Source organism: Gadus chalcogrammus, chromosome 17 (assembly GCF_026213295.1).
Source record: "Gadus chalcogrammus isolate NIFS_2021 chromosome 17, NIFS_Gcha_1.0, whole genome shotgun sequence".
Classification (NCBI taxonomy): Eukaryota; Metazoa; Chordata; class Actinopteri; order Gadiformes; family Gadidae; genus Gadus; species Gadus chalcogrammus.
This window is the reverse complement of record NC_079428.1, coordinates 571,881-587,350: the sequence shown is the minus strand read 5'-3', so window position 1 is coordinate 587,350 and position 15,470 is coordinate 571,881. Positions and strand designations below refer to the sequence as shown.

General features: G+C 39.1%; 1 protein-coding gene and 2 long non-coding RNA genes across 3 annotated transcripts; 2 read left to right on the top strand and 1 right to left on the bottom strand.

Moving 5' to 3' along the window:
• The first annotated feature begins 1,016 nt into the window (after nt 1-1,016).
• LOC130370375 (protein transport protein Sec24D-like) lies at nt 1,017-4,328 on the top strand. The gene is made up of 6 exons (XM_056576135.1): nt 1,017-1,048; nt 1,539-1,642; nt 2,278-2,358; nt 2,801-2,946; nt 3,400-3,538; nt 3,797-4,328. Exons 1-6 carry the CDS (start codon nt 1,017-1,019, stop codon nt 3,952-3,954), a joined length of 660 nt encoding a protein of 219 aa, XP_056432110.1. The 3' UTR covers nt 3,955-4,328.
• Nucleotides 4,329-5,439: 1,111 nt separating this feature from the next.
• On the bottom strand, nt 5,440-14,511 carry LOC130369986 (uncharacterized). Its single transcript, XR_008892931.1, has 3 exons — nt 14,296-14,511; nt 6,866-8,984; nt 5,440-5,915 (listed from the first exon to the last, which is right to left on the bottom strand). It is a non-coding gene; the product is annotated as an uncharacterized LOC130369986 (long non-coding RNA).
• LOC130369991 (uncharacterized) lies at nt 10,372-11,706 on the top strand. The gene is made up of 3 exons (XR_008892939.1): nt 10,372-10,459; nt 11,195-11,259; nt 11,357-11,706. It is a non-coding gene; the product is annotated as an uncharacterized LOC130369991 (long non-coding RNA).
• Nucleotides 14,512-15,470: the final 959 nt, after the last annotated feature.

Here is a 15,470-nt window from a genome sequence, read left to right as displayed (position 1 = left end):
ACCGCAGTAACTCTTCTGTGTTCCTCAGCTTATTTGAACCTCAATTTGGGTTTGAATATGTCGGTTAGAAATGTCACTTGGAAAATACCAGTTATTAAAATGCTGCATAGCTGCGTCAAGTTTGCCTAAATAAAAGAAGAAGAGAGCCAGGAGATTACATACGAGGTGAACTTCGGTTAAGAATCTAAAAAAAGAGAGAACTACATATTACAGGTGACGATACAACAGCGACACTACTTATTTTTGGACTTATTAATGCAACAAAGTAATACATTTAAAAATATTCCCACAATCCAATATTTACAGTCGGTCAACGCCTGCCCTCTGATGGACAAAACGAGAACTGCACGCAGTATATATTTTGTGTGGCCAGGAACGCAAATACATACGAGGTGAACTTCAGTTGAGATCATTGAATAGAAAACTGTGTTGAAACACATAATATGTATATATAAAACGATTATAGCAACGTTAGACTTGTCTGCAAACAAAAAATATAAGCTCCAACTCAATACTTGCGTTTAAAGTTGCTTGTCGGACTGTAAACAATGACACGCCGACGGATGAGGAATTCAAGCCCCGGATATCTGGCTCCACCGGTGCCCCGGATATATCGTCCCCATAGGTAGCTCTCTGGTGGAATCTGTTGTAGCGGACGTAATTCAGTGATCTGCACAAACGATAATACTCTTATCTCGCTGAAATCTTGAAGGATTTACAAACGGTTTGGTTTCTTACAAAATTTAGCTTTTTCTGAGTTTTAGTAGAACATATATTGATTTAACATAAATAACATGAATACCTTCTGCATGTGTGTATTTATTGCACCTATCTGTTCTGTTTAATGTTCATTTCATATGAAAACACATGGTTATATATAATTACATAAATACATCTCTGTACAGGATGGGGATTTCAACATGCAGCCTTTCTTGATGTATATTTGTAAACATCAAGGGAAATCTTGTACCTATTTTAGAACATTATTCTATTTTTCTTACAACTGAAACGACATGATGTCATTGTCGAGGAACGACTCTGAGCTGAGGTTCACTTGCAGTTCACTTGGTTCTACTCAGTTCGGCTCAAGCTGGTCGAGGTTATGCACTGATTCAACATATCTGTTCTATTTTATATTTGACTTATGTGCTTAATTACTTATGAAGTTTTTTAAACATGTTTACATCTCATCTTATAATTATCCCATTTCATTTGTATCTCTATCATTATCATTATCCTCAAACGCTCCTTGCGTATTCATTGAGCGTATCAAGGAATGCTGATCTTTCCATTTTAAGTGGTATACTGGTAAAATGTGTACAGCTCATTTTTTAGATTCATGTTTTTTTCTCCATAGTTCCTGTATTGTTAGAGAAATTGCTTACCAAACGCATCTCAGCAAAATTTCCCCCGGGGACAGATAAAGGGTTGTGATTGGTTGACCGGTTGACTGATTGATGTGTCTGCCGCCCAATCAGACGCTGTTCCACCCGGTGAAGGGCGTGTACGAGCAGCTGTCCAAGGACTGTGTAGCTCAGGGCTGCAGCGTGGACCTCTTCCTGTTCCCCAGCCAGTACCTGGACATCGCCACCAGGGGGATGTGCCCGCGCACACCGGGGCGCCGTCTACAAGCAACTTCCAGGTGTGTGTGTGTGTGTGGGTTGGTGGGTGGGTGGGTCGGTTGTGTGTGCGTGTGTGTGTTTGTGTGTGTGTGTGTGTGTGTGTGTGTGTGTCTGTGTTTGTGTGTGTGTGGGGGTGTGAGTGTTATATTGCTTGTGTGTTTGTTGATGGGTTGAGTGTGTGTGTGTGTGTGTGTGTGTGTGTGTGTGTGTGTGTCTGTGTGTGTGTGTGTGTGTGTGTGTGTGTCTGTGCGTTTAGAACACATTACAATCTATTCAAACATGGATGTTTTTGTGGCCCGAAATGGGAAAACAATCTATTAATGAAACTGTGGATACTTTCTAGTTAGGCTATTGTCTCTGGCTACAGGCCAGGCATGTGCACTTGAAGCAGACTTTAGATCAGATGTAAAAAAAACAACGCTTAGCTTTGCTTTATTATTATATTTACTCAGTAGTTGGCCTCAATTGATAAAGAAAGAGTAGCAATTAATTAGGATTCAAAAGACTGTTTATCACAGTCGTCAACAGTTTATGAAAAAGAATCCAAACAAAATTGAATTCCATGAAAATTCAACAAGCATGTGCGTGTATCAGTGAAACGGTACACGCACGCACCTCCTCTAACCGCAGCCTGAACGCTAATTTGGGTTCCTAGGTGGAGACCGACGGGGGAACACGAAGGATGTGGAGAAGCCCATCGGGTTTGACGCCATCATGCGCGTCTGCACCAGCTCAGGTATGCAAAAACCTGTAAACCTGAAAAAATATGGGAATTATATTAAAGGTGATGTCAAGGATTTTTCAACCTGGATACTTTTAACAATCATTTTAGATAAAATGCCCTAATGCGAACAATAACTGTGAAAATGGTAGTGAAAGGTTCGTTGTTTTTTTTTAGGCAGGGTTTCTCTTGAGCAGTGTGAGTTTCAACTAAAAATAAAAAGCATCCAAGGTCAAACCACATCCTGAAGTATAGCTTACCCCTAGGGCGTTAAGCAGACACTTTTATCCAAAGCAACCTACATCCATTTACACACACATCCACGTCGGTGCCTACCATGCAAGGCTCGCTCAGGGGCACCGCGACACCGAGCTATGAGGAGCCGGGGGGTCGAACTAGCAACCTCCCGTTTAACAGTCAACCCGCAGTAACTCAACCTCTGTCGCCGTCCCGCCAGGCTTCCGGGCGACGGACTTCTTCGGCGGCGTGTACATGAACAACACGACGGACGTGGAGCTGGCGGCGATGGACTGTGACCACGCCATCACCGTGGAGCTGAAGCACGACGACACGCTCAGCGAGGAGACGGGCGCCTTCATGCAGGTACGCGCGTCACGGGGGACCGCACGCACAACGCACATGCAGCGCACGCACAACGCGCGCACAACGCACGCTCAGCAAACGCTCGATGAATGGGAAATATAATCTACAGGTCTGTTTTGTTACAGGAATGTATCAAAACACAATAATAATCCGCCCAGCAAATGTTTGCTAGCCACGGGTTAGTTATTATCTTTTAAACCATTTGGTGGATAATCTGATGAATGCCATTTCGTGGGAGTTTCGATCAAAAGTGTCTCACAACACCTTATCAAACATTGTCAGCGTAAAACAGCCCCGGTGGGAATCAAACCTCCAACCCTGGCGATGTTAATGCCTTGCTCTATTCGTTGTATTTTATATCATCAGACACGATGCATCACCAGTGCTTCGTTTATAACAATCGTGTCCTCCGCTGTTGTTGTAAAGCCATGTCCGTCTGTCCGTGTTACCCAGGGTGCCTTGCTCTACACCACGGTCGGGGGCCAGAGGCGTCTGCGCGTCCACAACCTCAGTCTGAACTGCAGCTCCCAGCTGATGGAGCTGTTCAAGAGCTGCGAGACGGACTCGCTCATCAACTTCTTCTCCAAAACAGGTGACCATCCAACTCTCTCTGTTCATTCCCGACCCCTCTCCTCACCCTAGGACCAGGTCACACCATTTTAAAGATTTGTGTTTCGACACCGCAGTAACTCTTCTGTGTTCCTCAGCTTATTTGAACCTCAATTTGGGTTTGAATATGGCGTTAAAATGCTAATCAAATCAAATGTATCTATTAAGCACCTTTAATTAATTTAATTTAATGTTTTATTTATGTTTCTGTTGTGCCTGTCTACACTTCAAACTCGTGCAGATTGCAGAACATATGCAACAGCGCCCCCTGGGGTCGCAGAATTCGGAGCTGATCGCCTACGGTGGACCTGGGGTGAGTGCCTCTCACCTGACCCCCCCCTAGATAGGTTAGATTGCACTCACCAAGTTCAGCACAGAACGTACATAGGTTACGGGTAATAACGAGCTAAAGTTTAAAATATAATTTACAATTCACATTGATTATTGTAATGTATTCTGATTCCAGGGAGAGCAATTCTCCCACACAGTCATTCCCACTCACCCATTCAGAATGACTGTTTGTGCAAATTAATTATTGTGAATTAAGTCATTCACACATGGGTTCGATTCCGGCCTAGGGCTAGGCCGGAATCGAACCTATGTCTCCAGAACCGATAGGTAACAGCTCTACCACCTGCGCCACATAGGCACCAGCTAGTGAATGGTGTGAGGTTATAATTGACTTTCCAGTTCACTTGATTATTGTAAAATATTTTGAGTCCAGGGAGAGCAATTTTGGTGTGAGTTGAACCCATGAGGAGCACGTGTCTCAAGAACCCCAGGTCTGCAGTGCTTATGAAGGTCAGTACACTCCACTAGACACATACATCCTGCATTTGAAAGCACAGGATGTTGTCGATTCTAACTTCTGAGATTCACAGACTGTGTGTCTTGGTGGCGCAATGGAGAAAGACGCTGTTGAAAAGTTCAACCTCATCTGAGATCTGGCGACCTGGGTTCAAGTCCTGGGTATGTCTATAAAATATTTGTTTTTTTTCACACTTTTCCATAACAAGAGGTGCCTCGGCAGGTGAGCTGTTTCCTATCTGTTCTGGGGACATGGGTTTGTTTCCTGCCATGGGCAGTTCGTGGGAACAACTGTCTAGTGAAGGGATCCATTCACTCACACATTCATTTCGAATGACTGTCTGGGAGAATGGATGACTGGGAATGAGTGCACTCACTCCCAGCCATCCATTCTCCCAGACAGTCATTCCCAAACACCCATTCATTCCGAATCACTGTTTGTGCTAATTGATTATTGTGAATTAAGTCATTCACATCAATCAATTCGCACTCATCCATTCACCATACATTCATTCCCACAAAACCTGCCGTGGCAGGATTCAAACCCATGTCTCCAGAACAGATAGGTAACAGCTCTATCACCTGCGCCACAGAGACACCAGCTAGGATTTGGTGAGAGGTTATAATTGACTTTACAATTCACGAGACATCGGTTCCAAATAGCCAGTATGTTTGAAGAGTGTTGTTGGTGGGACTTGAACCCGGGTCTGCAGTCCATACAAAGGTCTCACCTTATTAACGTCAAGACGCTCCACTTGACCACAGACAGGCTAGCCAGAATGTGGTCGAAGTCATATTTGTCACTGGTTTTTTTTCAATGACGACCACTAAAAAACAGTGTTACCCCTTATGTTTTGTTTGATGGCAGGCGATGAAAAACCACACTGCTACCCCTTGTTTAATTTGACAACCGATTAAAAAACGTGTTACCCCCTTTTGTTTTTTTATGGCAACAAATGAAAAACGACGATGTTACCCATTATGTTTTTAAGAAAACACCAGTGTTGTCCCTTAAGTTTGAATTGATAGAAAACGACAGTGTTACCCCCAAGTTTTATTATGAAGAATACAGTGTTACGCCTTATGTTTTTTTCACGACGACCAATAAAAAACAAGTGTTACCCCTTGTGTTTCCTTTGAGAACTAACGACAGTCTTACCCCTTTATTTAATAATTGATCCAAAGCGACAGCGTTACCCCCTTATGTATGATTTTTTCATGACGACCGATAAACAACAGTGTTACCCCTTATGTTTTTAAGATTAAAAAAAAACACCAGTGTTGTCTTAAGTTTGAATTAATAGAAAATGACAGAGTTAGCCCTTTAGTTTTTTTTCATGACGCCCGATAAAAAAGAAGACAGTGTTACCCCTTTATGTATTTAAGCAAACAAAACACCACTCTTGCCCCATCATTGGTTCGACCCGTGGTCAAATCCATCAGACTTATCCGTTTCACCGGTTCGTCAGGGCCCATGAGATTGGTCTCGATAATGTTGTGTCCTTTCCTCTGTTTCTACGGTTGTTGAATTCGGCATTACATCAGCTTTACATCTGAATAGTAATATGAGAAAAGAAGGTCAGGTTATGCAAAGGACTACAATGACGAGCATCAAAACAGACTACAGAGGCAAAAGTACAAGAAAGCAAGACATTGGCGATCACAACTAACTAAAAAACACTAACCCTTTTTTTTTTTTTCAAATATGAATATATACCTCAACCCCAATATTAACAAAATATGTATAATTCCTACAATCATTTCTCTTTATTTATACAGGCCCGGCAGAAGGTTCCCACACTTCATGGAGGAGGCCAAAGAAATGGCGGCTGAGCTACTTCCACCAGTCTTCAGACTGAAGCGAAAAAGAGAAGTGAATGACGTTTCCAGTGACAGAATACAAATAATATATTGTATAGGCTGAATATTGATTTGACTGTTTGATTCTTTTGACAGTGAGTTGGAGCTGATGGCAGTTAGCATGAAGAAGCTATATTTTTTGGCTTCTGTAGATTATTTGTTAAATAAATTGTGAGGAAACTTTGGTGTGGTCATTCTTCAATGTATATTTATATCAAATTATGATGATATACTTTACAAAAAAAATTAATTTGATTCAATTAGACATATTAAAAAAAATTACTTCATTCTAATTACTTAATTCTAATGGTCAATTACTCAATGAGTAAAGTGTATAATACACAATTCCATTAAATAATTGTCTACACACTAAATTAGTTTATTCGTCTATATAACGTTAACAAAATTAAGCTATAAAAAAGCTTACTGACATGTCATAATATTGTTTTATTCTAATTTTTTGGTCTAATAAGTTTAAGAACGCAAAGAAAAAATCCTGAGATATTTGTCTAAATAACGTTAAACATTTTTTAAGCTCTAAAAATGGTTACAAACGTGTCGAAATATTTTTTTATTTCTATGTTTTGTTAATTCAAGCGATAAATAAGTTTATTTGTCTATAGAAAAAATAATCAGAGCTAACTTGCGTCCAGCCACAGTGCTTCTGTCCCGCCTGGGTGTTCCGTCATGCCAGGGTGTTCTCCGGGGCTGCAGTTGGATACTTTTGGATTTCTGTGGAAAGGAAGGCGAAATCATAGGAGTTGAACTTCGGTTGAGATCTTTGAACAGAAAACTATTAAAAAAAAATGTGCATAGATAAAACGAGTATAGCAACGTTAGACTTGCCTGCAAATATATATATGTGCTGCAACTCAATACTTGCGTTTAAAGTTGCTCGTCGGACTGTAAACAATTACAGGCCGACGGATGAGGAATTCAAGCCCCGGATATCCAGCACTACCGGTGCCCCGGATATATCGTCCCCATAGGTAGGTCGTTGTCATAGCATACGTTTCGAGATTGGTGTTCCATGAAATACTATTTATGCAATTAAATGAACCAAACAGTTAAGATTAAGTTAAGATTTTGACTTCGTTAATGGAATAATGTTACAACTTAAAAGACATTCCCACACACGCTTTGTTTCACAGTCAGTCAACGCCTGCCCTCTGATGGACAAAACGAGAACTGCGGGCAGTATATTTTTTGTTGCCAGATTACATACGAGGAGAGCTTCGGTTAAGCTCTAAAAACATATAACTACACATTAAAGCCGAAAATACAACAGAAACGCCGCTGTTTTTAAAGTATTGATTTTATTCATATAATAAAGTTATAAATTAAAAACATTCCCGAACGCCGATAATCACAGTCAGTCAACCCCTGCCGTCTGGTGGACAAAAAATGAACTGCACGCAGTATATATATATTTTTTATGGCCAGGAACGCAAATAGATTCGAGGTGAATTTCGGCTGGGCTCTATTAGCAGAAAACTGTATTCAAACGCATATGTATAAATAAAACTAGTATAGCAACGTTACACATATACTGCAACGTTATGCAGTATATTTTTGGTGGCGAGGAAGGCGATTTCATACGAGTTGAACTTCGGTTAAGATCTAAACACAACTGTATCTATTACTAGATTTTTGGGCTCATCTGCAACTAAAGATATAAGCTCTAAATCCAAATTTGCATTCAAGTTGCTAATCCGAGATTGCTATTCAGCAATTTTACAGGCTGAAATAAAACAGCAACACCACTATTGGTATGATTTTGAGTTTATTCATAGAATAAAGTTACAAATTAAAAATATTCCCACGCACACACAGTTCAGGTTTAGGTGACCCTCCAACCTCCGTTGTCAGGTCGGAGGTCACTTGCTGGTGGGCTTGTATGGGTCGGACCAGACCTTGACCCATACAAGCCCACGGGTCAGGGTCCCGTGGGCTTCTGTAGATTATTTGTTAAATAAATTGTGAGGAAACTTTGGTGTGGTTATTCTTCAATGTATATTTATTCCACCAGTCTTCAGACTGAAGCGAAACAGAGAAGTGAATGACGTTTCCATTGACAGAATACAAATAATATATTGTATAGGCTTAATATTGATTTGACTGTTTGATTCTTTTGACAGTGAGTTGAAGCTGATGGCAGTCAGCATGAAGAAGCTATATCTTTTGGCTTCTGTAGATTATTTGTTTAATAAATTGTGAGGAAACTTTGGTGTGGTTATTCTTCAATGTATATTTATATCAAATTATGATGGTATGGTATACTTTACAAAAAAATAAATTTGATTCAATTAGACATATTAAAACAATTACTTAATTCTAATGACTTAATTCTAATGGTCAATTACTTAATGAGTAAAGTGTTTAATACACAATTCTATTAAATAATTGTCTACACCCAAAATCAGTTTTTTCGTCCATATAACGTTAATAAAATTAAGCTATAAAAAAAGCTTACTGACATGTCATAATATTGCTTTATTCTAATGTTTTGGTCTGATAAGTTTAAGGACGCAAAGAAAAAATCCTGAGGTATTTGTCTAAATAACGTTAAACCTTTATTAAGCTCTAAAAGTGGTTACTAACGTGTCGAAATATTTTTTTATTTCTATGTTTTGTTAATTCAAGCGATAAATACGTTTACCGGTATTCGTCTTCCGTCCAGCCACAGTACTTGTGTCCTGCCTGGGTGTTCTGTCATGGCAGGGTGTTGTTCTCCGGGGCTGCAGTTGGATACTATTGGATTTCTGTGGCAAGGAAGGAGAAATCATAGGAGTTGAACTTCGGTTGAGATCTTTGAACAGAAAACTATTAAAAAAAATATATGCATAGATAAAACGAGTATAGCAACTTGCCTATACTTTACTTGCCTGCAAATAAAAAGATATGCTGCAACTCAATACTTGCGTTTAAAGTTGCTCGTCGGACTGTAAACAATTACACGCCGACGGATGAGGAATTCTAGCCCCTGATATCCGGCACTACCGGTACCCCGGATATATCGGCCCCATAGGTAGGTCGTTGTCATAGCATACGTTTCGAGATTGGTGTTCCATGAAATACTATTTATGAAATTAAATGAACCAAACAGCAAGTTAAGATTTTGACTTCGTTAATGGCATAATGTTACAACTTAAAAGAGATTCTCACACACGCTATTTTTCACAGTCAGTCAACGCCTGCCCTCTGATGGACAAAACGAGAACTGCGGGCAGTATATTTTTTGTGGCCAGATTACATACGAGGAGAACTTCGGTTAAGCTCTAAAAACATATAACTACACATTAAAGCCGAAAATACAACAGCAACGCCGCTGTTTTTAAAGTATTGATTTTATTCATATAATAAAGTTATAAATTAAAAACATTCCCGAACGCCAATAATCACAGTCAGTCAACCCCTGCCGTCTGGTGGACAAAACATGAACTGCACGCAGTATATATATATTTTTTGTGGCCAGGAACGCAAATAGATTCGAGGTGAATTTCGGCTGGGCTCTATTGGCAGAAAACTGTATTCAAACGCATATGTATAAATAAAACTAGTATAGTGTAGTGCCGGAGGAAAAGGAGGACGTAGGCAACTTAATTATAACTGTTTATTCCAATAAAGCAGAACAGAACAATCAGTCACAGTCATGGACATAATAAAGGATCACAGTGCATGATGGTACGTACTCTAGTGCAACACTCTAAAGCGTCCCCCTAGCCCCGTAACTCCTAACCAGTTCCCTCCCACTCGATCCGTAAGATGGGAACACGAACCTATAATGTAGTCACTATCATGGTCACTACAATAGCAACGTTACACATATACTGCAACGTTATGCAGTATATTTTTGGTGGCGAGGAAGGCGATTTCATACGAGTTGAACTTCGGTCAAGATCTATAAACACAACTGTATCTATTACTAGATTTTTGGGCTCATCTTCAAATAAAGATATAAACTCTAAATCCAAATTTGCATTCAAGTTGCTTATCCGAGATTGCTGTTCAGCAATTTTACAGGCTGAAATAAAACAGCAACACCACTATTGGTATGATTTTGAGTTTATTCATAGAATAAAGTTACAAATGAAAAATATTCCCAAGCACACACAGTTCAGGTCAGGTGACCCTCCATCCTCCGTTGTCAGGTCGGAGGTCACTTGCTGGTGGGCTTGTATGGGTCGGACAAGACCTTGACCCATACAGCGCCACAGGGAAACAACAAAGACAAACGGTAAACGGACTGCATTTATACCGCGCCTTTCTAACTAGTGGCCACTCAGTGCTTTACAATATAGCCTAACATTCACCCATTCACACAGCGATGGCAGAGTCAACCACGCAGGGCGACAGCCAGCTCCTCAGGAGCAGTCAGGGTGAGGCGTCTCGCCCAGGGACACCTCCACACTCCTGAGCCACATACCGCCCGAGAGATGAGATTAGAACCAACTCACGCAGCAGTGCAGAACGTTGCCGGTTCAATTTGCACGATTGACCACTGGGTGCTCTTAACCCAAAGCCATTTCAGCCTAGATATATGATGGATAGATCAGTCACACACAACACTAAGGGGGACGGTGCTGAAATGGGCCTCTAGATAAGAAGGTCAGGTTATGCAAAGGACTACAATGACGAGCATCAAATCAGACTACAGAGGCAAAAGTACAAGAAAGCAAGACATCGGCGATCACAACTGACTCAAAAACACACCCTCTCAGCACTATAACAACGCGTGTGAATGTTGTCACCAATTACATTTTTCCATCCCAGTATGCTTGGTACATTGCCAAGGAGGCACCGTTTAACCTCACTATTGTAAGTAGGCATTACATTAATTGAAAAAAGAGCTGACGATTGAAAAGATACGTCTAAAATAAGAATTGGATTTTTGAAGGTTACAATATCGAAAAATTAATACTTGTATACATATTTTATCATTGTCAATTCTTGGAATATCCCCTCACTTTAGAAAGACATGCCTGTCCTCAGAAAATGGTGGTGCACAGTACTGCTTGAGAACTTCCATCTGGATGGGTATATTTTTGTTTATTTCAAATATGAATATATACCTCAACCCCAATATTAACAAAATATGTATAATTCCTACAATCATTTCTCTTTATTTATACAGGCACGGCAGAAGGTTCCCACACTTCATGGAGGAGGCCAAAGAAATGGCGGCTGAGCTACTTCCACCAGTCTTCAGACTGAAGCGAAAAAGAGAAGTGAATGACGTTTCCAGTGACAGAATACAAATAATATATTGTATAGGCTTAATATTGATTTGACTGTTTAATTCTTTTGACAGTGAGTTGAAGCTGATGGCAGTCAGCTTGAAGAAGCTATATATTTTGGCTTCTGTAGATTATTTGTTTAATAAATTGTGAGGAAACTTTGGTGTGGTTATTCTTCAATGTATATTTATATCAAATTATGATGGTATACTTTACAAAAAAATAAATTTGATTCAATTAGACATATTAAAACAATTACTTAATTCTAATTACTTAATTCTAATGGTCAATTACTTAATGAGTAAAGTGTATAATACACAATTCCATTAAATAATTGTCTACACCCTAAATCAGTTTTTTCGTCTATATAACGTTAATAAAATTAAGTTATAAAAAAAGCTTACTGACATGTCATAATATTGTTTTATCTAATGTTTTGGCCTAATAAGTTTAAGAACGCAAAGAAAAAATCCTGAGGTATTTGTCTAAATAACGTTAAACCTTTATTAAGCTCTAAAAGTGGTTACTAACGTGTCGAAATATTTTTTTATTTCTATGTTTTGTTAATTAAATCGATAAATACGTTTATTTGTCTATAGAAAAAATAATCGGAGGTAACTGGCGTCCAGCCAGTGTGTTCTGTCATGGAAGGGTGTTGTTCTCCGGGGCAGCAGTTGGATACTATTGGATTTCTGTGGCAAGGAAGGCGAAATCATAGGAGTTGAACTTCGGTTGAGATCTTTGAACAGAAAACTATTCAAAAAAAAATATGCATAGATAAAACGAGTATAGCAACGTTAGACTTGCCTGCAAATAAAAATATATGCTGCAACTCGATACTTGCGTTTAAAGTTGCTCGTCGGACTGTAAACAATTACACGTCGACGGATGAGTAATTCTAGCCCCTGATATCCGGCACTACCGGTGCCCCGGATATATCGTCCCCATAGGTAGGTCGTTGTCATAGCATACGTTTCAAGATTGGTGTTCCATGAAATACTATTTATGCAATTAAATAAACCAAACAGCAAGTTAAGATTTTGACCCCGTTAATGGAATAATGTTACAACTTAAAAGACATTCCCACACACGCTATGTTTCACAGTCGGTCAACGCCTGCCCTCTGATGGACAAAACGAGAACTGCGGGCAGTATATTTTTTTGTGGCCAAATTGCATACGAGGAGAACTTCGGTTAAGCTCTAAAAACATATAACTACACATTAAAGCCGAAAATAAAACAGCAACGCCGCTGTTTTTAAAGTATTGATTTTATTCATATAGCCTAATAAAGTTATAAATTAAAAACATTCCCGAACGCCAATAATCAGTCTGTCAACCCCTGCCGTCTGGTGGACAAAACATGAACTGCACGCAGTATATATATATTTTTTGTGGCCAGGAACGCAAATAGATTCGAGGTGAATTTCGGCTGGGCTCTATTGGCAGAAAACTGTATTCAAACGCATATGTATAAATAAAACTAGTATAGTGTGGTGCCGGAGGAAAAGGAGGACGAAGGCAACTTAATTATAACTGTTTATTCCAATAAAGCAGAACAGAACAATCAGTCACAGTGCATGGTACGTACTCTAGTGCAACACTCTAAAGCGTCCCCCTAGCCCCGTGACTCCTAACCAGTTCCCTCCCACTCGATCCGTAAGAGGGGAACACGAACATATAATGTAGTCACTATCATGGTCACTACAATAGCAACGTTACACATATACTGCAACGTTATGCAGTATATTTTTGGTGGCGAGGAAGGCGATTTCATACGAGTTGAACTTCGGTCAAGATCTATGAACACAACTGTATCTATTACTAGATTTTTGGGCTCATCTTCAAATAAAGATATCAACTCTAAATCCAAATTTGCATTGAAATTGCTAATCCGAGATTGCTGTTCAGCAATTTTACAGGCTGAAATAAAACAGCAACACCACTATTGGTATGATTTTGAGTTTATTCATAGAATAAAGTTACAAATTAAAAATATTCCCACGCACAAACAGTTCAGGTTTAGGTGACCCTCCATCCTCCGTTGTCAGGTCGGAGGTCACTTGCTGGTGGGCTTGTATGGGTCGGACCAGACCTTGACCCATACAAGCCCACGGGTCAAGGTCCCGTGGGCTTCTGTAGATTATTTGTTAAATAAATTGTGAGGAAACTTTGGTGTGGTTATTCTTCAATGTATATTTATTCCACCAGTCTTCAGACTGAAGCGAAACAGAGAAGTGAATGACGTTTCCATTGACAGAATACAAATAATATATTGTATAGGCTTAATATTGATTTGACTGTTTGATTCTTTTGACAGTGAGTTGAAGCTGATGGCAGTCAGCATGAAGAAGCTATATCTTTTGGCTTCTGTAGATTATTTGTTTAATAAATTGTGAGGAAACTTTGGTGTGGTTATTCTTCAATGTATATTTATATCAAATTATGATGGTATACTTTACAAAAAAATAAATTTGATTCAATTAGACATATTAAAACAATTACTTAATTCTAATGACTTAATTCTAATGGTCAATTACTTAATGAGCAAAGTGTATAATACACAATTCCATTAAAAAATTGTCTACACCCTAAATCAGTTTTTTCGTCTATATAACGTTAATAAAATTAAGTTATAAAAAAAGCTTACTGACATGTCATAATATTGTTTTATTCTAATGTTTTGGTCTAATAAGTTTAAGAACGCAAAGAAAAAAATCCTGAGGTATTTGTCTAAATAACGTTAAACCTTTATTAAGCTCTAAAAGTGGTTACTAACGTGTCGAAATATTTTTTTATTTCTATGTTTTGTTAATTCAAGCGATAAATACGTTTACCGGTATTTGTCTTCCGTCCAGCCACAGTACTTCTGTCCTGCCTGGGTGTTCTGTCATGGCAGGGTGTTGTTCTCCGGGGCTGCAGTTGGATACTATTGGATTTCTGTGGCAAGGAAGGCGAAATCATAGGAGTTGAACTTCGGTTGAGATCTTTGAACAGAAAACTATTAAAAAAAATATATGCATAGATAAAACGAGTATAGCAACTTGACTATACTTGACTTGCCTGCAAATAAAAAGATATGCTGCAACTCAATACTTGCGTTTAAAGTTGCTCGTCGGACTGTAAACAATTACACGCCGACGGATGAGGAATTCTAGCCCCTGATATCCGGCACTACCGGTGCCCCGGATATATCGTCCCCATAGGTAGGTCGTTGTCATAGCATACGTTTCGAGATTGGTGTTCCATGAAATACTATTTATGAAATTAAATAAACCAAACAGCAAGTTAAGATTTTGACTTCGTTAATGGAATAATGTTACAACTTAAAAGACATTCTCACACACTCTATGTTTCACAGTCAGTCGACGCCTGCCCTCTGATGGACAAAACGAAAACTGCGGGCAGTATATTTTTTGTGGCCAGATTACATACGAGGAGAACTTCGGTTAAACTCTAAAAACATATAACTACACATTAAAGCCAAAAATACAACAGCAACGCCGCTATTTTTAAAGTATTGATTTTATTCATATAATAAAGTTATAAATTAAAAACATTCCCGAACGCCAATAATCACAGTCAGTCAACCCCTGCCGTCTGGTGGACAAAACATGAACTGCACGCAGTATATATATATTTTTTGTGGCCAGGAACGCAAATAGATTAGAGGTGAATTTCGGCTGGGCTCTATTGGCAGAAAACTGTATTCAAACAAACGCATATGTATAAATAAAACTAGCATAGCAACGTTACACATATACTGCAACGTTATGCAGTATATTTTTGGTGGCGAGGAAGGCGATTTCATACGAGTTGAACTTCGGTTAAGATCTATAAACACAACTGTATCTATTACTAGATTTTTGGGCTCATCTGCAAATAAAGATATAAACTCTAAATCCAAATTTGCATTCAAGTTGCTAATCCGAGATTGGTGTTCAGCAATTTTACAGGCTGAAATAAAACAGCAACACCACTATTGGTATGATTTTGAGTTTATTCATAGAAT

Excerpts from the sequence above, each read along its gene's own strand:
- LOC130370375 (XM_056576135.1), top strand. The coding sequence starts at position 1,017 with ATGTCATTGTCGAGGAACGACTCTGAGCTGAG. Across the intron at positions 2,359-2,800 it reads GCGCGTCTGCACCAGCTCAG|GCTTCCGGGCGACGGACTTC; the intron begins GTATGCAAAAAC and ends CCGTCCCGCCAG. Across the intron at positions 3,539-3,796 it reads CAACTTCTTCTCCAAAACAG|ATTGCAGAACATATGCAACA; the intron begins GTGACCATCCAA and ends AAACTCGTGCAG.